The sequence below is a fragment of the Mesoplodon densirostris genome, chromosome 2 (genome assembly GCF_025265405.1).
Source record: "Mesoplodon densirostris isolate mMesDen1 chromosome 2, mMesDen1 primary haplotype, whole genome shotgun sequence".
Taxonomy (NCBI): Eukaryota; Metazoa; Chordata; class Mammalia; order Artiodactyla; family Ziphiidae; genus Mesoplodon; species Mesoplodon densirostris.
In genome coordinates this window covers 120517859-120542798 of record NC_082662.1, presented here as the reverse complement: position 1 = coordinate 120542798, position 24940 = coordinate 120517859, and the positions used below count along the sequence as shown (strand labels likewise).

Genomic DNA, 24940 nt, shown 5'->3' with positions numbered 1-24940 from the left:
GAGATAAAAATAAATCTCTCTTTGCACCTGGGAGAGGTACAGTGTGGATTGGGCTGATTGGGAAGTAACTTACACAAATTTATCCTTCTCTTATATGTCATTTAACTGGCAATAGAGTTGAGCCTTAGGATATTTCCCAGGTTCAGTCACTTGCTATAAAAAACACATATTCACTTAATGGATAATGTAAATATACAATAAAGTGTACTTTTTCTCTCAGGGCTCAGCATCCAACTGTGTTCTAAAGGAATAATATGTACAATTTCACAACATCTGGGTGAAGATCTGGTAATAAGTGGAGTTACGGCCTGTTTGTGAGGTGACAATGTACAGGCTCTAGAATCAGGCAGGACAGGGTTCTTAATTCCAACTCTCCCCACCACCCCGCTTCCCCGACTTAATAGCTATGGCCCTTGAGTAATCGTTTAATGTCTTTTAACCTCCAGATCCTCACCTTCAAAAGAGATAATACACTGTGATGTTGCTGTGATGATTACATTGTATAATCAAGTACCTGGTACATAGTTGACAATCAATTAATAATAATTAGTGATAGCTAATATTTGTTGCTCATATACTATATGCCTAACATTCTTCTTCACTCCTCACATATTTAGATAATTGTACCCTTATAACAATTCTGAGGTACTATTTCATCATCATCCCCATTATATAGAAGGGAAAACTGAAGCTCAGAGAGTTTAACTTGCAGAGTAGATAAAGTAACAGCACTGAAAACCTAAGCCTTCTGGTTCCAATGTAGCCATTTTGCTACACAATTGCCATTGTCATCATCATCATCATCCTAGGGCTCATCAGCAGAAAGCAGATGGGGCCATGCTATTTCTCTCATATAGATAAGATAATAATAACTTTAATTACACCACTAGACTTACACTCTTAGTCTAACATATTCCCCAGAGCCCAAGACTTGGGGTCTGCTCTCTAATGAACAATGAATAAGGTCACATTATTAGAGGCAGATAATTAGCATATAAACTCTTTGGCAGTGTGTTAGGACACACAGACTGACAAACTAAACTGGGCTCCTAATACAGAATTTTTATTTTAGGGTTTTGCTAGGGCTTAAGTTTCTCTTCATTCTCTGCTTTTCCAGCTCCACCTTCCTCCCTCTTTTAACACAGTGTCACAATTCTCTCCTGTCTGACCTCATTTCAATACTATCTCAATGTGCCTGCCTCAAACTCTTCCTCTTATCTTGTTTTCCCTTATAGAAATCATGCACACAGCCTCATGAATTTTATTCCCATCCCTCCTTCAGCACCCACCCCAACATTTTCTGCTTCTGATAGCCCTGCCCCTTCATCTACTTAATTGGATAGAATGAAAACTAAGAAGAAACTTTAAAAGTTTATTTAGCTCTCTTATTTCACATAACAAAATCCATACATGCAAGTAACAAAATACATTAAATGTAGATAAAAGCAGTGATAAAGTGCCACACAAATGTTCATAATGATTACTTCTGCTTGTCTGAAGTAGGAGAAGAAGAATTTTTAAAAGTCAACTGGCAAATACCTCAGTTATAAAACATACTGACCAAAAAAACTCCCTGTTTGGGGGCAAGATTTTCCTCTACTTCCACCTCTAAGATAAGCTGGATCATAGTAGACAGTCTAGAAAGTCCACAAGCCCAGCCCTTACAGTCACAGCTGCCTTGCCAGGAGGGGCCATTTAATCGACTTCCTCAATGACAGGGCCAGTACTGGGGGCTCCCTGTCAGGCTTGAGCTCCACAACTGCTCCGCCAGGGACACCAGCCCCCCCATAGAGCCTGGAGAAGATGGGGCGACAGATATGCTCCAGCTCCCTCTTCTGAGGCTCATATTCCTCTTTCTCTGCCAACTGGTTGTGCTCCAGCCAAGCAAGGACTTCCTGACACTTGTCTTGTACTTTGCGCCTGTCCTCTTCAGGAATCTTGTCTCTAAGTCTCTCCTCTTGCAAAGAGCTCTTCACATGGAAGACATAGGCCTCCAGAGAGTTTCTGGCAGCCACCCTGTCCCTCTGGGCCTCACCCTCATCCTGAACATCCTTGTACTGTTCAGACTCACAAACCGTCTTCCCCACTTCCTCCTTGCTCAGCCGGCCCTTGTCATTGGTGATGGTGATCTTGTTAGCTTTGCCTGTGCTCCTGTCAGTGGTTGTCACACTCAGGATGCCACCGGCGTCAATGTCAACAGTCACTTCGATCTGGGGGACTCCACGTGGGGCAGGAGGGATGCCACTGAGCTCAAAGCATCCCAGCCTGTTGTTGTCCCTAGTCATGGCCCTCTCACCCTCATACACCTGGATCAGGACCCCAGGCTGGTTGTCTGAATAGGTAGTGAAAGTGTGGGTCTGCTTGGTCGGGATGGTGGCATTCCTCTGGATCAGCGTAGTCATCACCCCACCAGCTGTCTCTAGCCCCAGGGACAAGGGGAGACACATCCAGCAGCAGGAGATCCTGCACCTTCTCACACTTGTCCCCGATCAACACTGCTGCCTGCACAGCAGCCCCATAAGCCACAGCCTCATCCAGGTTGATGCTCTTGTTCAGCTCCCTGCCACTGAAGAAGTCCTGCAAGAATTTTTGTACCTTGGGGTGGCGGGTAGTGCCACCCACTAGGACAATGTCATGGATCTGGGCCTTGTCCAGCTTGGCACCCCTTAGGGCCTTCTCCACTGGCTCCAGGGTGCCGCAGGAGAGGTCCAAGCACAGTTCTTCAAAGCGGGCTCGAGTGATGGAAGTGTGTAAGTCTACGCCCTCAAACGGGGAATCGATCTCCAGAGTGACCTGGGTGCTGGAGAGCAGGGTGCGCTTGGCGCGCTCAGAGGCTGTGCAGAGCCTGCGCAGGGCCCGCTTGTTCCTGCTCAAATCCTTCCCGTACTTCCGCCGGAACTCCTCCACGAAGTGGTTTACCAGCCGGTTGTCGAAGTCCTCTCCACCCAGATGAGTGTCTCCAGCCGTGGCCTTCACCTCAAACACACCGGCGTCGATAGTGAGGACCGACACGTGGAAGGTACCCCCACCCAAGTCGAAAATGAGCACGTTGCGCTCTCCGGCGCCCTGCCCGTCCAGGCCATAGGCCATGGCAGCCGCCGTGGGCTGGCTGATGATCCTCGGCATGTTGAGTGAGCCCCGCGATGGCACCCGCGTCCTTGGTGGCCTGACGCTGGGAGTCGTTGAAGTAGGAGGGCACCGTGATTACAGCGTGCCTCAGGGGCTGGCCCAGGTACGCCTCCGCTGTCTCCATCTTGCTCAGCACCATGGACGATGAGATCTCCTCGGGGTGTAGAACGCCTTGTCCTCCCCGCGGTAGAACACACGCACCTTGGGCTTGCCGCCCTCGCTCACCACCTGGAAGGGCCAGTGCTTCATGTCCGACTGCACAGTGGGGTCTGCGAACTTGCGCCCGATCAGTCACTTGGCGTGGAACACTGTGTTGTGTGGGTTCAGATCCGCCTGGCTCTTGGCCGCATCGCCCACCCGACGCTCGGTGTCAAGTAGCTGGGGGTGGTGCGGTTGCCCTGGTCGTTGGCGAGGATCTGCACCCGGCCTTGCTGGAACATGCCCACGCATGAGTATGTGGTGCCCAGGTCGATGCCTATGGCCACTTCCCTTGCAGCGGACATGGCTGTGGCTTCTCGCGCTTCTGGCGACGAGTGTGATACCGATTCAAATGCAAGAGTCTGCGGAACTTCGAGCGGCTCAGCCGTGGAGGTGCGCTCAGCGGTGCGACTCTCCTGCCTGCCCAGCTCGGATCTGCTCGGCTCCGCTTCCACGAGCTTTTTATCCGGTTGCCGGAGGCCCGCCATCCCCCCGCCCCCGCGAAACTTCCAGCGCCTTCGCGGCGAGCCCAGAGCCGCCCGGTCCCCCGCTCCGCTAACTCAGCCCAGGAGGCGCCGGGCTGGCTCCGGGGGAAGGTTCGGGCGGATCGGGCCGTGCAAGGAGGGGCGGCCCCAGCTGCGTCTGACTCAGAGCTGCAGAGAAAGTTCCAGCTTCTCCCGGCTTGTTCTAAGGGCGAGCGGTTGGGGCAGAATTCAGGTAAAGCAAAAACTTCTCAAGAAAACAGTTCTTCCTCTGGGTGGTTGAAGAGGGCTGTTCAGAGTCCAGCGGCTCGAGAAAAGCCGGAAAGCATGTCACCATGCGAATAGAGCCATGGCCTCGAGGCAGAGGTTTAAATAATAGGGTTTTTTCTTAAGTCTTAATTATTATTATTATTATGTTGTTGTTGTTGTTTTGAAACCTAAAGGCAGTGTTTTCGAAATTGTGGCTAAGAGGGGTGGCCCGATTTCTGTTCTGTAATGAAACTAGGGCCAGAGATGTCTTTAAGAGATGGCGCTCTAAAGTTGGTTAACACTAGAGGCACTGGTGGTTCAGTGGTAGAATTCTCGCCTGCCACGCGGGAGGCCCGGGTTCGATTCCCGGCCAGTGCACTGTGTTCCTTTCTTCTTTTCAAAAAAATTTTATTGGAGTACAGTTGATTTAAAATGTTGTATTAGTTGCCGCTGTACAGCCAAGTGAATCACTTATACATATATCCAATCTTTTTTTAGATTCTTTTCCCATATAGGTCATTTACAAAGTACTGAGAAGAGTTACCTAGGTCCTTATTAGTTATCTATTTTACATATAGTAGTGTGTATATGTTAAGACTTTTTCTATTCTAGGATTTGTGACACTGAAATAAACAAAACCAATTAGTTGAAGGCTGGGTTCATTTGGTGTCTCCTCCTTCACCAAGTCGCATTCCTGAGAGGAGCCGGAACTTGGTGTTGTGGCTTGGGGACCCAGGCATGACCTCTCCACCCAGCCCTGGAGAGAACACAGCACAGGAGGAAGGAGCATGTGGATGGATGAACTGTGGTGAAAATGCCCCTCCTGTGGTTGAGCCTCCTCCCTGGGCCAGTGTCTCCAAGGAGCATCGTCCCAAGGGGCCGCTTGGAAAGGCACAGTGTGCGTTTTTCTCTGAGGCCTGGAGGGGTTCCCAGCCGGAGCCCAGGACGCACATGGGGAGTAAATTCCTGGAGGCTGCAGTCCATCGTATGTCCTGAAGGCCAGGGGAGGAGATGAGTTCACTGGTCAGTAAAGCCACATTTGTTGCCTTCAGTGCTATGGCCTTGCAAAGTGAGTCTTTGCCATGTCTCACTTTCCTTAATCCAGAATATCCCATTTGAATTTTTTGGTGTTTCTATTTGACGTGGACTCCCAGAAAGCCAAAAGAAGGAGACTTTTTGGAGATGTGAGGATGGAAATGGAGGAAAGAGAAGCAAATGTTCTCTATAACCTCACCATGGGGGAAGGAACTCTGGTTTCCTGCATGACAGACAGGGATAGTCACCACTATACTAAGAGCACAGTACCCAGGGGAACATGACACATTCTAATGTTAAACTCTAGTAGCTTCAACTATTACATAATATATTATTATTCACCCGATTCAAAAGCAACTCCTAATTTTTAAAAAGAGGAACTAAAAACCTTTGCTCTGTAAGTGGGTCTTTTCTCCTCAGATGGCTCAGAACCCTTTGGAATGCTTCAGGGCCTTTGAAGAGGGAGGAGGGAGTCAGGATGCAGATGTCAGTCCCACTTCTGGACTGGAAAAAAGGGAATGTTTGAAGACATATGCAATGAGTGACTTCCATGGTGGAAAATCATATCATCCTCAAAAGGAAGGAACCTGTTTTATAACCCAGGAGGGAGAGAAGCTGTCAGCTTTAAATTCATTCACTTTCAGTGTTTAGGCTGCCCAGGCCTGCGTGTCAAAGTTAGGACATTTTAGGCAAGGGCCTGCAAGAAAAGGGTGCTCACTTCAGAAAGGAAAAGGTGGCCAGGCCTGGGGTCTGTGCCCTGGACTGTTCAGGGACTGCCTTGTCAAGCTACTCTGACCTTCTCTCCCAGCCCTCAGCAGCCTCAAAACCCCACCTGCACATCTACCCCCAAGAGTTCCAGGTATAGCCCTTTGAAAGCAAGCACCTCTGTACCTAGACACAGCATTACACAGGCGTGCTTCCAATGTCATTCACCTTATTTTTTAATTCATAATAGAGAAGCTTATTATGCAATGCAAATTTTATACATACACTTAAACATATCCACTTATGTTTAGTAACTTAGGTTGAGTGTCTTTAAAAGTAGAACAGGGATTTCCCTGGTGGCACAGTGGTTGGGAATCTGCCTGCAAATGCTGGGGACATGGGTTTGATCCCTGGTCCAGGAAGATCCTACATGCCACAGAATAACTAAGGCTGTTCGCCTATAGCTTGAGCTCTCCAACAAGAAAAGCCACTGCAATGAGAAGCCCACGCACCATGACAAAGAGTAGCCCGTGCTCACCACAACTAGAGAAAGCCTGTGCGCAGCAATAAAGACCCAATATGGCCAAAAATAAATAAATAAAAATTTTTTTTTTAAAGTAGAAGAGACATTCAAGTGATGACTTAAAAGGCCATTGTGGGGCTTCCCTTGTGACGCAGTGGTTGACAGTCCACCTGCCGATGCAGGGGACACGGGTTCGTGCCCTGGTCCGGGAAGATCCCACATGCCGCAGAGCGGCCGGGCCCGTGAGTCATGGCCGCTGAGCCTGCGCGTCCAGAGCCTGTGCTCCGCAACAGGAGAGGCCACAACGGTGAGAGGCCCGCGTACCGAAAAAAAAAAAATAATAATAATAAGGTCATTGTGGAGGGATGCTCTTGACCCAAAACTGAGCACAAAAAGCAAGTTGTATAGTATGATCCAAAACTATATATAAAGATCTGTGATACCAACTATCTGTACAGCCTTGAACAAGTCATTTCAACCATCTGGGTTATACCTTTCTCAATTTTAAGGTGACAAGATTGAATTTCATCATTTCTGACACTTTCTAGCTTTAAAAATCTCTGATTTCATCCAGGAGCAAAAGAGGATTCCTGTTTCCCCTAAACTATGTACCTGCTCTATACCCAAATAAATCCTGCTTCTGTTAATAAGAAAAAGAGGAGTGATCCGCTATGTCTATCAGATAGTGCCACATATACTTTATTCATTTTTACCCCTCACAGTGGTACAGTAAGGAATGTTAGTGTGATAGACATTGATGATGCTCACCAATGTTTATGATTCTCCTCCTTCTAGCCTCAGAAAGGGATTGCAATTCCATGCCTCTTGAGATCAGGTCATATGACTTGTTTTTGTTTTTGTTTTTGTTTTGCGGTACGCGGGCCTCTCACCGTTGTGGCCTCTCCCGTTGCGGAGCACAGGCTCCGGACGCGCAGGCTCAGCGGCCATGGCTCACGGGTCCAGCCGCTCCGTGGCATGTGGGATCCTCCCAGACCGGGGCACGAACCCGTGTCCCCTGCATCGGCAGGCGGACTCTCAACCACTGCGCCACCAGGGAAGGGAAGCCCCCATATGACTTGTTTTGATCAATGAAATTTAAGTATGTGTGATATGTTACTTCTGGGCAGAGGGCATTTAATTACCATCCTAATTGCCACTGTTCTCTTTGCCTTCCTTGGCAATGTGTGGTAGCTGGTGTTGAAATGGAAGTATAAACCTGAGCCATCCCATGAAAGACAGCTTCCTGGGGAGTCTTTCAGGAAGACTGGAAGCAGAAAATGAATAAGAAATAAACCTTTGATGTTTTATGCCACTGAGATTGTATTTTTACAGCATATGAGCTTATTATACTGGCTACAGCTGGTCAAATGGGACTATCCCCATTTTTTTTTCTGATGTGACTAGCCACAAAAATGTAACTCACTCAGTTCTACCTTCTAGTCCACCCCAACTCCAACTTAGACCTTCTTACCTTTTTTTTCAGTTACTATAGTAAAAGCAATCTTATCTATTTAAGGGGAAAATGCCAGCCAAATAGTGTGCTCCAAAGACATCAGGTTCCATGAGCATTTATTAAACGCTTATTATGTTCCAAAGACATTATGCTTCCATATATGTTGTTACACTTTAACCTCACATGATATCCCTGGGGAGGGAGATAAAGATATTACCATTTTACAGAAGAAGAATCTAATTCATAAAATAGTTAAATGAATTCTTCAAGACAAACCAGCTAGCAAATGTAGAAATGAAACACAAATCCAGGTTGTTTGGCTCTCTTCAGTATGCTTTTCACAATGCTACTCTACAGGCTTAGGAAGTCAATTCAATTAAAGGGAGGTAGGTCCAACTGATATACTACTTTAAAAGATGTGATGGGTGAAAGTAAATAGTACTGAGCGTAGGCAAATATATTCAAAGCTGAAATGCATGTACTAGTGGTATATATTGGGTAGTATCTAATAGGGTGTTCAGTAGTACTGAATTGGACCTCTGTTTCTGGGAAGATGGAATAGATGTACCTAAAAATGTCTCTAATTTCAAATGCTAAAGAATTTACTCATTCCACAAATATGTATTGAGTGCTTTATCAAGTGCCAGACATTGACCTTGACTCTAAGTATATGGTAGTGAACAAAACAGACAAAGGCCCTGCTCTCCTGGAGCATATCCTGATGAGAGAGGGGATAGTCAATTGGTGATACATACAATAGGGGAAAAATACAGCAGTAAACAATCAAACAAGTGAACATATGGTACTCCAGTTGGTGATGAGTACAATGGGGAAAATAAAGCAGGAGAGTGGGATTAGGAGATGGTGGAGGAGCGGGGTTATACCGAATGATCAAGGAGACCTCACTGATAAGGTGATATTTGAGTAAAGACCATGATGAAGCATGATGTAGATATCTGTATGAATGAACATTTCAGAAACAGTAAATAACATATAAACCTGTAGCAGAAGTATAACTGAAGAGTTCAAGGAAGCAAAGGAGAGCAGTAGATGAGGTTAAAGAGGCACTGAGGAACAAGATCATGTAGTGCCTTGTAGAACATTACAAAGGCTTTAGCTATTACTTTAAATGCAAGAGGGAAGCTATTGCATGGCTTCAAGAAAAGACGTGACAGATACAACACACATTGGCTGTTATGGTGAGAATGGACTGTCAAGTGTCATGGGTGAGTGCAGGGAGAGCAGTCAGGAGGCTGCTGCAGTAATTCAAGTGAGATGATGGTGGCTTGGACTAAGATGCTAGTAGTAGAGTCCTGAGACGTGGTCAGATTGTTGGATTCATTTTGGAAGTAGAAGCAGGATTTCCTGAGGTTTCATGTATTTGAGGAACCTCTGTCAAAGATCTGTGAAAACACATTTGCTCTGAGTCCTTGTAGAGCTGGGTGGGCTGTGACTGTGCCTTGGCCTTAGGGAAATCAGTGAAGGTAGGGCCTATTAGGATTTTAGCTCTGGAGATCACAGGCCTTTTCTTTCCCTGGAGGCTCCTTAGCCCACGTTGCTGTCAAGGTGGGGCCTGGGGAAGAGGAAAGTTATGGCCTGAAGAGATGCTGCTGCCAGTGCTGTTAGCTGTGGGATGAGGGGTCATTTATCCTGAGGGCCTTGGCTCCATCTGACTTTGCAGTTCTTCCAGTCTCCCACTGAGCTTTGAAGGTCTCTCTGCACAGAAAAATACAGCCCTGTATCCACTGCAAAAAGGAGCCCCATCACCAGGCAGAAAGTGATTTGATACCAAGGTGGAATGATGAATAGAATTGCCGAACCTAATAGGAGAGGCAGAGGGATGGGAAAAATGACAGCTGTTAAGACAGAAATTTGGAATAAACGCTCAGGTCCCCGGTGGGAAGCCTTTGTGAAGTCACCCAAGCTAAAGGCTGAGGCGAAGGCCAAGAGCAGACAGCTAGCCCCGGAAGGCTTCAGAGGATCTATCCTTCCTCTCTCTGCCTTTCCAAATAAAGCACTGGATCAGCATTTCCCAAAGGATGACCTCAGGCACATCTCTTCTGAAGGACATTAATAGAAGTTATAAAGAAAAAAGGTTTTGTGGTTACCTGGGTTTAGCAAATGCCTTATGAAACCTAGTTTAAAAGTTTCCTTTAAGACAGGACTTCGTGAATACTTTAATCTGAATTATGAATATAAAAGGAGAGGAACAGAGTATGTAGTGCGTTCTGCATTAATTTGATCACAGAACCCTTCATTCTGAAAGCCCTCTCAAGGAGTTATGTGATTGGGGAACAGCCTTTGGGAAACATTGAACTAGGGAATCCACAGACCACATCAACAGATCTTCACTCACCACCTCCTCTGAGCCCAGGACTGGGTATTCACTAACCAACATTAGTCTGGCATAAATAGCTTGTGATGCTGACTGAAAGGGTATGATATGGATCCCACAATGTACAATTTCTCAAGAACAGTCAGAAGCCTCTTTCTTTGTACGTAGAGAGAGATTCTCATGCTAACGCAGCTGCTTTGAGCTAAGATTTGAGCTTAGGCTGAGAGGTTCAGTAGGGAGACACAAGCAAGCATAAGACACCTAGAGGGACATATGATAAAGTGGTTTGAATAAGGTGGAAAAGAGGGAGAGTGGCAATGTCTGGTGGATGGATATGGAGGATGAAAGGGTGGCTTCTGTCCCCTAAGAGTTAAAACTCCAAATGAAGGACACCCATTTCTATAATCCCTGAGAAATGAGCTGGAACAGAGCTGCAAATTCACACAGCAATTAGGTCAAGCTAGAACTTTCCCGTTGATGTCAAACAGGCATACTCGTGAGAACAAAGGTTCTGAAGTACGAAAAAGATCAGTGATCCTCTAACTACCTATCCTTCCAAGGTGTAAAGCTCCTTGAACAGCATTGGTTCCCACCTTGGATAGTGATGGTCACAGGCTGTGATGAGTGCACTGTCTGCCCGATAAATCCCGTGCAGTGGTACTCGCCACTGTGACTGAGTTTTGCTTGTGGGATAGAGAAGGTGGAACGCAGATGGGAAAACGCCTTGGATTTTCCATTCTGGAAGAATATGACCTTATGCAGAGGGCTGTTTTTCCAGCTGTGGCACCTCAGCACAATGGGCTTCCCTTCCTGGAACACGAGGCTGGGGGTCTGGAGCAGCAGCCAGTCTGAAAGACACAAAGGGACCACAGGACCCAGGAGGTCTTGACTCAAATCCGAAACCCAGACCATCCTTACTGGTGGGCCCCTGTGTGTGGAGGGAAGAGCTTAAGTCTGGAATCAGGCACCCCTGGTCTGTAATTCTGGCTCCATCATGTATGAGCTCTGTGATCTTGGGCAAATAATTTAACTCTTCTGGGCCTCCGTTTCCTCGTATGTGAAAAGAGCCACAATAATACCATTAGCTATCTACAGTAGTCACTGGCACATAGTAGGTGCTCAGGATATGCTTGTCTTCCTGTTCCTGTCCTGCCCAACAGGCCTCTTTCTGCAGGAAGGATACAGGAGACCCAGGAGTACAGTCCCTTCCCTGAGGGAGGGAGGGAGGGAAGGACTCAGTGTGACATAGGAGACAACATGTGAGGGGGACACAGCAGAGTCAAGTGTCTTTGGGGAAAGTCACGGACATCTAACAAATATTAGCTTATTTGGTGCATGTTAGTAAATATGGAATTTCACTTCAGCGGGGACTTTGGCAGCAGTGACACGGGTGGGCCATTAGCCTGCTGTGTACTTTTTCCCCCCGATTTTCATCCTTTCACTGAGGAAAAAGATATTTAATTCCTTTGTCATATAGGGAATAGAGGCTAAGGTGGGTACTTATAATCTGACCTCAGCCCACGCATTCCTTTTTCCTAAAGCCATAGGACAGAGTAGAGTTGGAATTGGAAAGAAAGGGTAGAAAACGATAGATACGTTGGAAGGGAGCCGGGACATGAGAAAGAAATGACAACAGCCACACGTGTGCTAGTCACCACGATTATTAGCCCCTTCAGCAGATCGGAGTGATGCCAAAAAAGGCTCTACACTGGCCGCTGAGCCTGCCACAAATGCAGGAGAAAATGTTCAATACTGAGGGAGGGAGTGACAACGAAGAGAAAACTCTGGGCCACGGCTACAGTGGGACAACCCAGAGGGAAGGTGGGGAGCACCAGATCTTGGGACTTGGGTCACACAAGCCAGAACACCCCACCTCTCCCACTGGGGAGCCACCACTGCGTTCCACCCATTTCCTCCCATCCTGTGTATTCCTCCTATTGAGGAACTCAGGCCCTGACTAGAGATTCCACTCCAGGATTGGGTGAGCAGTCCTGGTTCCCTAGACTGCCTCTTTTTTTTTTTTTTTTTTTTTTTTTGCGGTACGCGGGCCTCTCACTGTTGCGGCCTCTCCCATTGTGGAGCACAGGCTCTGGACACGCAGGCTCAGCGGCCATGGCTCACGGGCCCAGCCGCTCCGCGGCATGTAGGATGTGGGATCTTCCCGGACCGGGGCAAGAACCCGTGTCCCCTGCATCGGCAGGCGGACTCTCAACCACTGTGCCACCAGGGAAGCCCTAGACTGCCTCTTTTATAAAGGTTGGATTGGGGTAGGTGGGAATGCTGAGAATTGTGAAGATTTTTTTTTTTTTTGCAGTACGCGGGCCTCTCACTGTTGTGGCTTCTCCCGTTGTGGCCTCTCCCGTTGCAGAGCACAGGCTCCGGACGCACAGGCCCAGTGGCCATGGCTCACGGGCCCAGCCGCTCCGCGGCATGTGGGATCCTCCCGAACTGGGGCACAAACCCGCGTCCCCTGCGTCGGCAGGAGGACTCTCAACCACTGCGCCACCAGTGAAGCCCTGTGAAGATTTTTTGAAATGAAGTAGAACCCAGAGAAAATGTCAAAGCTGCTTCCATGTAGCACCAGCAACCAATTCCTGCACTTCTCCTCCCTGTCTGGGGAATCCCCTACTGCAGGTGCACATCATTAGAACAGCACTTGCTTCTCAGCAAAGTCTCTACTGGTACCAGGTTGTAACCTGGACAGTGGAAGGGGCAGCCTTAGGCTGGTTTGTGCAAGAGGGCCACCTTAGGTCTCCTCGAGGACAATTTCTTGGTGCAGATCATGAGGGCCGGGCCGAGCTTCATGTTCACGGCACTCACGAGGTGTTCTTTAGGTCAAAAAAGGGCCTTTCCATCCATCTCCTGGGAACAAAACTCCTCTGCAATCTCCTGGAAGCCTTGTAGAGAAGCAATAAACTCATACACCTCCTCTGCACTCCAGTGGCTAAGATTACTGGACAGGAACACAGGGTTGATGCAATGAATCCTGATGTAGGCACAGCTGTATGGAGGTTCCCTGGGTCACATTCCCCATGTCCATCTCTCACCGATAAAGGCCCAGGGACATTGGAGAGAGTTCTTTACCATGACTGAAATTCTCTGAACCCCAGCTAGAGTCCTCCTGACCCCTGTGGCACTTGCCTTGGATCTTAGCATGGGTGATGACAGAGGAGCTGCAGCAGGGTCCACACTGGTGAACACAAGGCATAGTGGGCTTCCTGAAACTTTTTCATGTTTCTCCTCTTCAACCAGAACTGGCAGCTACAGTTCGCACTGTACCTTTTAGTACGTCATGGAGCACAACTCTTTAGTACAACTCTTGGAGTCACAAAACTGTTCTCCAGGACTGTACTTCCCACAGTGCTGGAACTTCAGGAGATTTGTCTTCTTGACTACTCAGCAGATGGGCTCTCCCCTCCCCAGGGGCCACCTGACTGATTCTCATTCAGCTCTGTCGGGAGGCCAGTCTGTAGTGGCTTTTCAGTAATGGAGAACAGCACACTGGGACAGGTTCTGCTCCGTCCTGGATACCAAAGCCTTCAATCATGTGGGTGAGCATCTGGGGCTTCACAATGGCTTGTGGAGGTTTGTGTGAGTCACCATTTATCTGGACACCATGGCTAGTGTAGGAGGAGGTGCTGATGGGCAGGGGCCACGGCTGCTAATTCACTGCTTGGTGAATTAGCATTCCCACTGGTCACTAGTTCAGCTTCTTCTCCAAGCCTGCTCTCCTCCTCCGTGGCCTTGGGGCTCTCTGCTACTGGAGAAGCCCTGGCAGGAGCATGGAACCCAGCGTGGAGACGTCATCGCCCTCCTCCTTGCATTTGACAGCCAGCGCCTGGGTTTGCCCGGCAGGTGCACGGACTGCATGCAGAAGACAACAGAGACCTGGACTGTGGTGGCTGAGGGGCAGTGAGACTTGTGGCTGCTGCTGGACCAGCTGGAGAGGTGTAGCTGTGGGGAGGGTACCGGAGCTGATGGTGCTGGAGCTGTCATCAGTGGTAGATAACAATCTGCCGCCACATCACCACCTGTTTCTCCAAGAGCTGGATCTGTTGCTGTTGCTAAATCAGTGAATGGGGCTGGATCTGTGTGTGGTGACTGAGCTAGTAAGGGTCTGGCTGGGAGCAGGTGCAGCTGTCCTGTCTTGCTGACCACTCCCACCTGCTTCTGTCTTCTTGGCCACTGCACTAGCTGCCCTGGATCAGTCACTGTTGGGGATGCAGGCAAGGGCTCCACCACTCCTGTGCCTTTCCTGGGAGAGCTCCAAGCACCACCTATTCCTGAGGAGGGCCACTGACCCAAAGGCCCAGGTGGGTGGCCACTTCCGCCTGGACCCATGTACCTTCGAATGCTCTTCTCACTGCCCCACCAGCTGGACTAAGGCTAAAGGACTGGCCTGAGGCCATAGAGGGAGCCTGAGCCACAGCTAGGGCCTGGCTAGAGGCCTGGGAAAGGCTAAACAGGGGAATAGCTTTCTGGGTGGAGCTTTGGGCTGAGCCTGTTGTTCCTCAGTGCCAAGGTCTTTACCTAAACTGCATCTACATGGACTCCAGCAGCCTGAGCAGACAGCCCCTCCTGCTGGAGTACTGCCACTGCCCTAATAGGCAAAAGGATGAGTTGAGAAGCTAGAGGCACATTCTGGGCCAAGGTCTGCTTTACCTGGAATAGGTTTCCCAGCTGTGGTCTTAGATACATCTGGGCCTGGGACAGGTTGAGGGGGAGGAGGTGGTGTTCCCCAGTAGCACACATTGGGTCAAAGTGGTAACACTGGGAGAGTTCACTCCGGGATTGGCTGGTGAGTTGGGAGGCTGATGTTGTGGCCAGATTGACTGAGGCCTGGGTGGTGCTCAGCTGCTGCGTTGTGCTGGTGTTTGGGGGAGCTGCCCTGCTGGCTGCCAGCAGTTGTGGCCACTAGATAGCAGCCAGGCTATGCAGCTGGGCCTGCTGAGCTGCTGCTCGACACGAACTGGTGGAGATACTGAGGCCCACGGAGCTGCCCCTGCAGTGCCTGCTCTGCCTGCTGTTCAGACCGTGGCACTGAGCTGTCTGGGAACGAGCGCTACCACCTGAGTAGGGACTCCCAGTGGTGCAGTCGGCGTTCTGACTCTAGTCTCCATGATAGTGTTTCAGGGTCCCCAAGGCTGGTGCTCTGGCGCCAGGCCTTCACATCTAGCTCCCCACCTAGGTCCTTCAGGGTGGTGTCCACCTCATGTGCCAGGGTTCCTTGTCAACGCACCTGCTGGTCGGGTGGGAACTTGCTCAGTCTCGGGGGAGGGATCCCTCACCTCCACCCCTTCCTAGAGAGGCAGGAGCACTGAGGTTGAGGCCCTGCCAGGCCTCTGGGGCTTCCCTCCAGGACTGTCTTTTCCTGCTGAGCACAGAGGGTAGAGATTGCAGGCCTGGAGCTGCAGGCCCACTGGGCCTAGATACCTTCGAGGAGAATCTGAGAGTTGAGTGAGGGAAGGGGACTAAGTGAAGAATAGCAATGACAATATTCATCATAATCACACTGCAGCTTTTCTCTATGGAGAATGTTTTCTTGCCAGGAGCTTTGGAGGATCATTGATCTGTTCAGCAAACATCTATTAAGCCGTGTCCCATGCCTGGGGCTGGATATAAAAGGTGGTTAAGACACAACTTTCACCTCAAGCTGCACAGAGGGCACAGGGGCTGGGAAAGGCTGATTCTCACCAGAACCTGATAGGGGATAGAACCTGACAGCAGTAGTATCTCCACTGAGCTGATGAGGAAACTGAAGCTCAAAGGTAAATGAAATCATCATGTTTACATGGCTTTAATTTCCAGGGCTAGGATTCAGTTGTGGTCTGTCTCTGCACTTGCCTCTGCCATAAAAATGGAAGGATTTCTATGAATTAGGGATTTCCTTCTGCTTCTCTCATACCCAGCTGACTGTCAGTGGCCTGGTCACCTTCTTGCTCAGTCAGCACCGAGACAACACAGCCCAATATATTCTGAGAAATCTCTTAGGAACTTCCACCTCACCACACGTACTAAGCAATGGGGTGTGTGAAAAGGGAAATGAGTGGACAAAAACCCCTTCAAACAACTCACAGCCATGCTTCCTGGTAAGCAGGCAATTCCTCTTTCCAAAAAACCTCTGCCACGTAACAGATTTCTTCTATCCTTGTTCTCCCAGACTCTCCCAGGCCTTCCTCCACTGACCGGAAATCACATCCAGATGCACAGGGTCGCTGAGGCTGGTCTGCTCTCTCTGACACCTGTAGTCCCCGCTGTCATTGCTGCTGGCCTTAAAGCTATAGCTGGACTGGTTCTGGCTCTGGATGAAGCTCCCATTATGGAACCACAGGGTGAGGTTGCCTTCATACAGGTTGGTCCCCTGACACATCAGCGTCACGTAATCCTCCTTGAGCACATTGATCCACGCAGGCTGAATGCTCACCACAGACTTCGGGAGACCTGCTGAGGGCCAGAGAGAGAAGGCAGCATGAGGAAAGGGACCCCAAGGGCCTAAGCAGACCCCAAATCTCAGATGATGGAAAACTGTGGCCATGCTGGAGACATCAAGAGAGGAACCCAACCCAGAACTGTTGTGCAACCAAAGGCAGCTCCTCCCACTCATGCAGCCCAAACAGGGGCCCCCAGGAACCCAGATTCTCTCAGGGAGCTTGCCTCCTTCCCAGGGGAGAGGACAAGAGGTAGGGGAATGGGAGAGGGGGCAAGCATACACACACACACACACACACACGCACGCACGCACACAAACACACTACACATACATCCTTAGGGGAATCACTTTCCTCCCCTGTAAGCTGAGGCATTTGGACACTAGTGGATAAACTCTCTGCACAGCTGGAAGAAAACAAATGGGGACATCTGGTGGAGGTGCCAGGCTGAGAGTCAGACACCACGTTTCTGTTCTGACTTCTTCCATTCTTTTTGTTTAAGATGTATTTATTTCTAAATAAAAAGAAATAAATACATTTTTTAAAAAAGACTGGAAGGAGTCAGATCAACAACAAAAAAAGCTGTATTTATTTATTTATTTTTTGGCTGTGTCGGGTCTTAGTTGCGGCATGAGGGATCTTCGTTACGGTGCGCGATCTTTCCTTTTGGTGCGCGGGCTTCTTTCTAGTTATGGCGTGTGGGTTTTCTTTTCTGTAATTGTGAGGCACAGGCCCTATAGTTTGTGGCCCGTGGGCTCCAGCTGAGGCACAAGCTTAGCTCCCTGACCAGGGATTGAATCTGCGTCCCCTGCATTGTAAAGCAGATTCTTTACCACTGGACCACCAGAGAAGTCCCCATTCTTTCTCCTTTAGAATAGACCTGTCCTGATACCCAAGCACAGAGGAGTCTCTGTGGCCTCAGAAGAATAAGAAAGAGGAGAAAGGTTGGCAGGCCAGTCTAGGGAGCCCTGCGTTCAGTGGCCCAGGTAGAGCCCCATCCCACTACCAGTCCTGGGAGGTGGAGAGGTTAGTGGTGCAGAGAAAGCAGTGCCCAGCAGTGTTCATCCCACCAGAACAGGTGGTATCTCCTATTTGTGTCCAGGGGAACAGGCCCTGAAGCCTTCAGATACATGAAAAGTAAAAGATTTATCAATGCAGACATAAAGTGAGGAAAATACAACGGCAGCAGAGCAAATTAACTAACGTGCCAGATATGTTATGGGGATAACATAAGCAGATCATGTGATTTTGTATGCAACTGAAACTAAAATGGCCTGGGCTTGTGATTTAGTTTGGAAAGAGGAAGGCGACTGAGACAGAGGACAGTTATATTCTGTGACAGAATCTGTGAGGTCTCACCGGAACAGAAGCATAAGGGCTGAGGCACTTGTGCCCCATGGCTGTGCATCCTCGGCTTCCCTGGGAGGAAGGAAAGGGGTGGACACAGCAGGGGGTGGGGCAGGGCACCTTGTGGGAGCAATTACTCTTTCCTGGCTCTACCTCGGTCCTGGATTGCTGGTGCACCTAGAGCACCTCCAGACAGGGAGCAGGGAGCAGAGAGAGGGTAGCTGGGGGAGGGAGAGGATGTGGTGAGCAGTTACCAGGTTTCCCAAGAACAGGAGCTGTAAAAGAGAAAGCAAAGATCAGCCTGGTGTTCAGATATGATGATACATCATTATAAATAATCACCTCCTTGCAAATCCCCTTAACTCTCTTGATGGTCTCTGTCTGCATTATGTTCACCTGGGTTTCCATGTCTTTACTTGTTCAGCTGTGTGTTAATGAAATTACCACACAGGGGCCAGATTGGTATCTCTATAAATTTACTGTCTCCATCTTCAGAAAGACTAAATTGCCATTCTGACACTTTAGTAAATTTGCTCTGCTGCGCTTGGTCTTTTCTTCACTTCTGTCTGCAGTGCAAGGAGGTATGCATGATTCCTCTGGTCCCACAACTGATTCTAGAATTGCCTGGCTTATGTATTCTCTGATCCCCATTCCCTGGATAACCCACATCCTCCTGTGCTTTTGCCCAGGGGAATCTCCTTTCACATAAAGAGAATAGGCTTCTGCTGCCTGAAGTGGTTTCGGGGGCAAAGAGAACAGCCACTGCCCCCAAGCACAAGGTGTTCCCCCCCACCTCCTATTGGCCTAAGACAGCATTAGCCCTCCCGCCTAAGATACGGTCCCAGTGAAACACAATTTCTAAGGAAGGTAAACACCTTGGCCACTCATTAGTCCTTCAAGTCTAGGTCACTAGACTTTGCTCGCAGCTGGCTCCGCTCTGGGGGGTGGCAGAGCACCAGGGACCTGGGTGCCCAGTAAAACTGGGCAAAAGACTTAAAAAAAAAAAAGAACTCTGCTGGGCTTCCTTGCTGGTGCAGTGGTTAAGGCTCCACCTGCCAGTGCAGGGGACACGGGTTCGAGCCCTGATCCACGAAGATCCCACATGCCACAGAACAACTAAGCCCGTGTGCCGCAACTACTGAGCCTGTGCTCTGGAGCCCGCGAGCTACAACTACTGAGCCCACGCGCCACAACTACTGAGCCCGCACACCTAGAGCCCATGCTCTGCAACAAGAGAAGCCACCGCAATGAGAAGCCCACGCACCGCGACGAAGAGTCGCCCCTGCTCTCCACAACTAGAGAAAGCCCGCGTGCAGCAAGAAAGATCCAACTCAGCCAAAAATAAATAAATAAGTTAATTAAAAAAGAAAACTCTGCCAATTTCATAATTTGCCAAGGCCAGCAAGGTTGTCAGAATCTGATTTTCATCAGCCTGCCTTCATCCTCCTGACTTTCCTGACGTGCTTCACGCACCAGCCCTCATCCTTGCCCAAGCCCAGCCCCAACCGAGATGACAGCAGCTGAGTTAGAAAAGCATGCCTGCCTCTGTCCCTGCTCCACTGCCCTTCCTGGGGACCCTGCCTCACCCAGGAATAGCAGAGCCGTCCACAGTAGCATGTGGCCCAAAGGATGGCAGGATGTGCAGTCAGCTCGGTCACTCCTGGCAGCAGGGAGGGCTAGGAATGAGGGGATCCCCATCACCTCCTGGAGCGAGCAGGTTGGCTCTGACAGCCCAGCACAGCAGGCACAGACTTCTCTCGAGGCTTGACAGATTCCACCCCAGAGAACAGACAAGTTCTGGAGTCCAAAAGAGGAAGTGAAAAGAAGTGTTGTTTTTGTCATTGGCTCCTCCCCTTCCACCCTCTTTCGTCTCAACTTTTCCCTCCCAGAAGTTTCAGGGTTTCCCAGAATCAATCTGGCTGAGTCCCACTCCAAGTTCACAGAAAATGTGGAAACTGGGAAACAGATTCTCCTCTTCCTCTGGGGCCACAGCTGGGCTCAGCCTCTGGGAGGAAGAGGGGAATAAATGGTCACCCAAACTCAGCTCAGAACCTCCTGTCTGTCTCTCTGCTTAGAAAAGGCGATGGAGGAGAGTGTGTCAGCAGACTCCCCATACTTCTAGATCTATTTAGAGGCGCAAACACTGGCATCAGACTCCTCCTGAGATCGAACATAGCGACTTGAGGCCAGCCCCCACCATTTGATTTTCTTTATTATCATAATCCTGACTCTGTTTTGGATTGTGGAACAAGGACAAAGACGTGTGTCACAGTGGCAACAGGATGATCACAGCCATCCTCTTATTCCCCTTTGTCGTTCACTCTTGTACTCATTCCTCCGACAAATATCTTTGGGCAGCAATTAGTGCCCTGGTTCTTTATCTTTCTTACCCATCACTGTTCTTATCACTATGGCATGGTCAAGAGCAGGGCTTTAGAGCTGCGTAAGTCTAATTTTGAATGACAGGTAGCTTCTCAGAACTACAGATTCCTCATCTGTATAAATGAAGATTAGCCTGCCTGTCCTTCAAGAAGGGTTTCTCAGCCTCAGTACTATTGACATTTGGGGCCAAATAATTCTCATTGTGAGGACCTGCCCTATACACTGTAGGATGTTTAGCAGCATCCCTGACCTCTACCCACTAGATGCCAGGGGCACCCCCTAGTTGTGAAAATAAAAATGTCTCTAGACATTGGCAAATGTTCTCTTGGGGGCAACATTGACCCTGGTTGAGAACCACCGCACTCAAGGTTTTTGAAAATTAAAAGAGAATTTGCGTGCTAGCAAAGTCCCTGGTTTCGTTGTGGGTATCCAGTCAATGCTAGTTTCTCTTTTTTGCTTTCTGTTGTCACCCTCATTGACACTTGTTCACCCTCAACATCCCCAGAACATGAGTTGCTCTGGGATCTCTCTTGCGGCCCTTTGCTGGGGCCTCTCTCCCAAAAGCTCTCTGAGGAAGCAAGCTGTAATATTCAAGGAAATGACATTTTGAAACCTGTTCTTACACTTTGTGGTCTTCAGAAACCTCAGCAGCCCCACTCCTTTGGCCAAGGCTTTGCTACTTGCCCCGTTCTACCCCACCTACCAACCCCAATCTACCTCCAGCCCTTATCTGATTTTTAGGTGAAAAAATTTCTTTAACCACTGAAAAGACTTCCGTGAGCTGACATAACACCTTAAAGGTTAATTTTTTTTTTTTTTTTTCAGTACGTGGGCCTCTCACTGCTGCGGCCTCTCCCGTTGTGGAGCACAGGCTCCAGACGCGCAGGCTCAGCGGCCATGGCTCACGGGCCCAGCCGCTCTGCGGCATGTGGGATCTTCCCGGACCGGGGCACGAATCCGTGTCCCCTGCATCAGCAGGCGGACTCTCAACCACTGCGCCACCAGGGAAGCCCTTAAAGGTTAATTTATATAATGGGACCCACACATTGGAGCCACCCCAGTGGACCAGGCCACATCATAAATCTAAACCTAAGTCAGCCTGCACTTAACAGGAAAAACCTGTCCAGGGACGTAACATACACCAGTCACAATCCTCCAACTCAGCTTTACTTAGCTTACCTTACTCTAGAAATCAGGACCTGTTAGCCTTATAAGGAAATTCCCAACCTCCTAGCCAGTCATGCCCTGTTTCCACATTGCCTCTTCTAAAGCTCTATAAAACTTGGTCTTGCCCAAATCCCTAGGGAAGAGTTCTCCACTGCTTATGAGGAACTGTACTACCTCAATCCATGGCTTGTTTTCCCTTGAATAATCTCGTAACTAAATTGTTTTAGTTTTATCATTGGACAGGTCAGGCATATCTCATTTTATTGTGCTAACCTAACTGCACTTTGCAGATATTGCATTTTTTACAAATTGAAGGTTTGTGGCAGCCCTCGTTGAGGAAGTCTATTGGTACCATTTTTCCCACATGCTTTTGGCTCACCTTGTGTCTCTGTGTCACAAAGTGGCACATTGGTAATTCTCACAATATTTTGAACTTTTTCGTTATTATTATATCTGTTATAGTGATCTGTGATCAGTGATCTTTGATGTTACTATTGAAATTGTTTTGGTATTTTCAGCAATAAGGTCATCGTAAATTAAGGTGTGTATATTGTTTTATAGACATGATGCTGTTGCACACTTCATAGACTATGGTATAGTATAAACATAGCTTTTCATATGTGCTGGGAAACCAAAAAATTTGTGTGACTCGTTTTATTGCAATATTGGCTTTATTACAGTGGTCTGGAAGCAAACCTGCAATCTCTCCAAGGTATAGCCTGTATTGTCAATGAGGTGTGATGTGAAAACAGCCACTGAAGATTCCCAGGCTGGCTCCTAGATGAAGGTGAAGGTTCCTACAGAGCCACTTTAGTTTGCTACCTCTCCAGCTGCTCTCCAGTATCTCTGGCAATTTCTCTCAGATCGAGCTCCACCTAGTTCCCACTTGGAGCTCAAGTTTGTTTGTTCTAATCCTTTTAGGTGGAAATTTGGGGTGTGAGAGACTTCAGATATTTCATGGGGAGACCTAGTAGGCCACAACATTTGAGTTTATGCCCAATCTCAGCAACAGTGTAAGGACCTTCAGGAGGTACTGACATATCTCAGGAACAGTGCTCAAGCAGTCAGAATCAGTAAGTCTTGTTGAACTAGGGAGAATTATTTAAATGAGGGAAAATAATAGGAGCCCTTGAAGCAAAAGAAAGCATGATGGCATCCATTAGGAAACTCACAAAGCTTGAGGTAAGTCCACAGCATGAACTGCTGAGGGACTTGGGGAATTAAATTAAGACAATACATGTGGACTGTACTGAGCGCTCAACACCTCCCTCTCAGACTCCTGGGCTAGGATAAGTTGGTCAAGGAATGGGTTAGATCAACAGTGGTCACATGCCAACCTCACAAAAATTTCCATGTAACAAGGTACACTGTTAAATACCACATAATCGGGGCTTCCCTGGTGGCACAGTGGTTAAGAATCCACCTGCCAGTGCAGGGGACACAGGTTCAAGCCCTGGTCGGGGAAGATCTCATATGCCACGGAGCAACTAAGCCTGTGTGCCACAACTACTAATCCTGTGCTCTGGAGCCCGCAAACCATAACTACTAAGCCCACGTGCCACAACTACTGGAGCTCACGCACTTAAAGCCCATGCTCCACAACAATAGAAGCCACCACAATGGGAAGCCCACACACCGCAAGGAAGAGTAGCCCCCGCTAGCCGCAACTAGAGAAAGCCCACACGCAGCAACAAAGATCCAACGCAGCCAAAAGTAAATAAATACATAAATATGTTAAAAAAAACCACATAATCTGGTGGCACATCCCTATTAGGCATTAATTTGGCTCTAAGAGATCCAAGGCTTAGCTACACAAGTGGGACCCTTCAATATCAACGAATTAAGCTTGCCACCTTCTGGCACACCTGCCTACTTTATGTCTGATAAATGCGGTCCAAGAAGCTATAGATATCTACAAAAATGGCAACATCTTAGTATGACAACGGCCATTATAGGGAATCTTCCAGTTAGACAAGATGGCTCATTTAAAAGTACACTTGAAAGTAAGAGTCCTCAAATCAAACAAACAGAATGGGATACCTATTTTAATTGGTATGCCTCCAAAAGGCTTCAAGAGTCCCAGAGAGCTTCATTGAAAGATTCATTGCAAAAGGGTAATGAAAAAGTAAAGACACAAGAGGTACCTAAAACAAAAGACTACAAGACTGATGTGACTCCTACTACTCCCCTGTCCTCCTTTACCTGAGCGCCCACAGTCTGCTAATCCTCTGTCCGAACTGCCTTTCCACTCTGAAGAGACTATAGAACTGTAAACAAGTCTGCCAAGTTAGTGGCCTTACAGATACCCCGTATCTACCCTCAAAGGAAGGTCACCAAATGGCCCCTCTCAGGGTTGGTGAGACTCTGAGGGAGTCTCTGGTAAACTGCTACCAATTATTCCCTTAAACAGCCAAGGGGACACTAAAACTAAGATTAATGGAAACCCTGTTAAATTCTGATAGATACCAGAGCTACACTCTAAATACCTCATGCTCCAGAGCCTCCAGAAGGGATCCTGGAAAAACTGGCAGAAGCTGGTGAAGGATGAGAATTCTTACCACAGTCAGGTCTCCCAGGTCTCTGTAGTGCCTGGTCAAGAGAGGAAAATAAAATTTCATGTTGTCCTTTCTTTTCCAAATTCAGGCTTTTTTGATTTTGGTTTTGGGGTATCTATTGGTTGTCAATTCTTCTCTCCCAGGGACAGCTCTTTTCTTCTGTTTGTCTCATTTTGTGTTGAGAACTTGACTTGGCAACCATCAGGTTGGGGCCCCCAAATTATGGCCAGGCAGAAATATGGGTTTGTAGTGTAAGCCCTGACAGTTTTCTTCTTTTTTGCAGTACAAGTGGCTTCCTTAAGCTTTGATTGCCAAGGCATCCATTTCAAGGGGCAGCCCTTTCAAAGAAGGCTATCTCAGCTAAACACAGTACCAACCACACAAGTAGATAAAGAGCCAGGCCGCCTCCACTCACTGAGGCTCCTTTGTTTTAGAGATTTTGGTAGATTTAAATAACTGACCAATTGGTCTACATGGTTTTTGTTTTTTCCATCCTGTCCTTTAAATTTCTGCTCTTACGTTTTAAATTCACCAATAAACAGTGAGCCCCCAAAACCCTAGGACCCACCCTCAGCCCCAGTAAAAGCAGAACCCCGGGCCCACGTGCACTCTCTGTCTCCCTATGACCTTGCTGTGTGGCCCCAGGTGTGCTGTGTAATTTCCAGGTGTTATAAGTTATAAGCCTCTATTTTTTTCAAAGTTTCCTGATGGTTATTGCTGAAGGGCATCTGGCAATCATTATAAGAACCACAAGAGCTGGTCCAACCACAACACTGGTTATTGATAGGCTGAGATCAGCACAAAACAGGGTTGCACCCCATTGGCTTCTGGGGTTCTGCTGACTTTTGCCAGCTCTCAGGGGAACTGTCTAAGTCTTCTTTCTCGTGGCTATCTCTGCAAGTCACTCTGGACCTTGGGAGGGTTCGTATCTTTTGTATCCTCTTTCAGAACA

General features: G+C 48.4%; 2 protein-coding genes, 1 non-coding gene and 1 pseudogene across 4 annotated transcripts; 1 reads left to right on the top strand and 3 right to left on the bottom strand.

The window, feature by feature from the left end:
• Positions 1-1490: 1490 nt before the first annotated feature.
• HSPA6 (heat shock protein family A (Hsp70) member 6) lies at positions 1491-3761 on the bottom strand. The gene is given in 5 exon segments (XM_060090829.1): positions 1491-2438; positions 2440-3135; positions 3137-3289; positions 3292-3503; positions 3506-3761. Coding segments are annotated over 5 exon segments (1959 nt in total). The 5' UTR covers positions 3633-3761; the 3' UTR covers positions 1491-1667.
• Positions 3762-4365: 604 nt separating this feature from the next.
• On the top strand, positions 4366-4436 carry TRNAG-GCC (transfer RNA glycine (anticodon GCC)). The gene has a single exon. It is a non-coding gene; the product is annotated as a tRNA-Gly (tRNA).
• A 4979-nt stretch (positions 4437-9415) lies between these two features.
• On the bottom strand, positions 9416-19675 carry LOC132484364 (low affinity immunoglobulin gamma Fc region receptor II-like). Of its 2 annotated transcripts, none has more exons than XM_060090831.1 (5): positions 19471-19675; positions 18139-18159; positions 16296-16553; positions 10703-10957; positions 9416-9594 (listed from the first exon to the last, which is right to left on the bottom strand). In XM_060090831.1, exons 1-5 carry the CDS (start codon positions 19580-19582, stop codon positions 9416-9418), a joined length of 825 nt encoding a protein of 274 aa, XP_059946814.1. In that variant the 5' UTR covers positions 19583-19675. The 2 variants fall into 2 exon arrangements, with proteins under 2 accessions (XP_059946814.1, XP_059946813.1); XM_060090830.1 differs by having other exon boundaries at positions 10691-10957; positions 19471-19649.
• Positions 12828-16190, bottom strand: LOC132483734 (polyhomeotic-like protein 1; annotated as a pseudogene).
• Positions 19676-24940: the final 5265 nt, after the last annotated feature.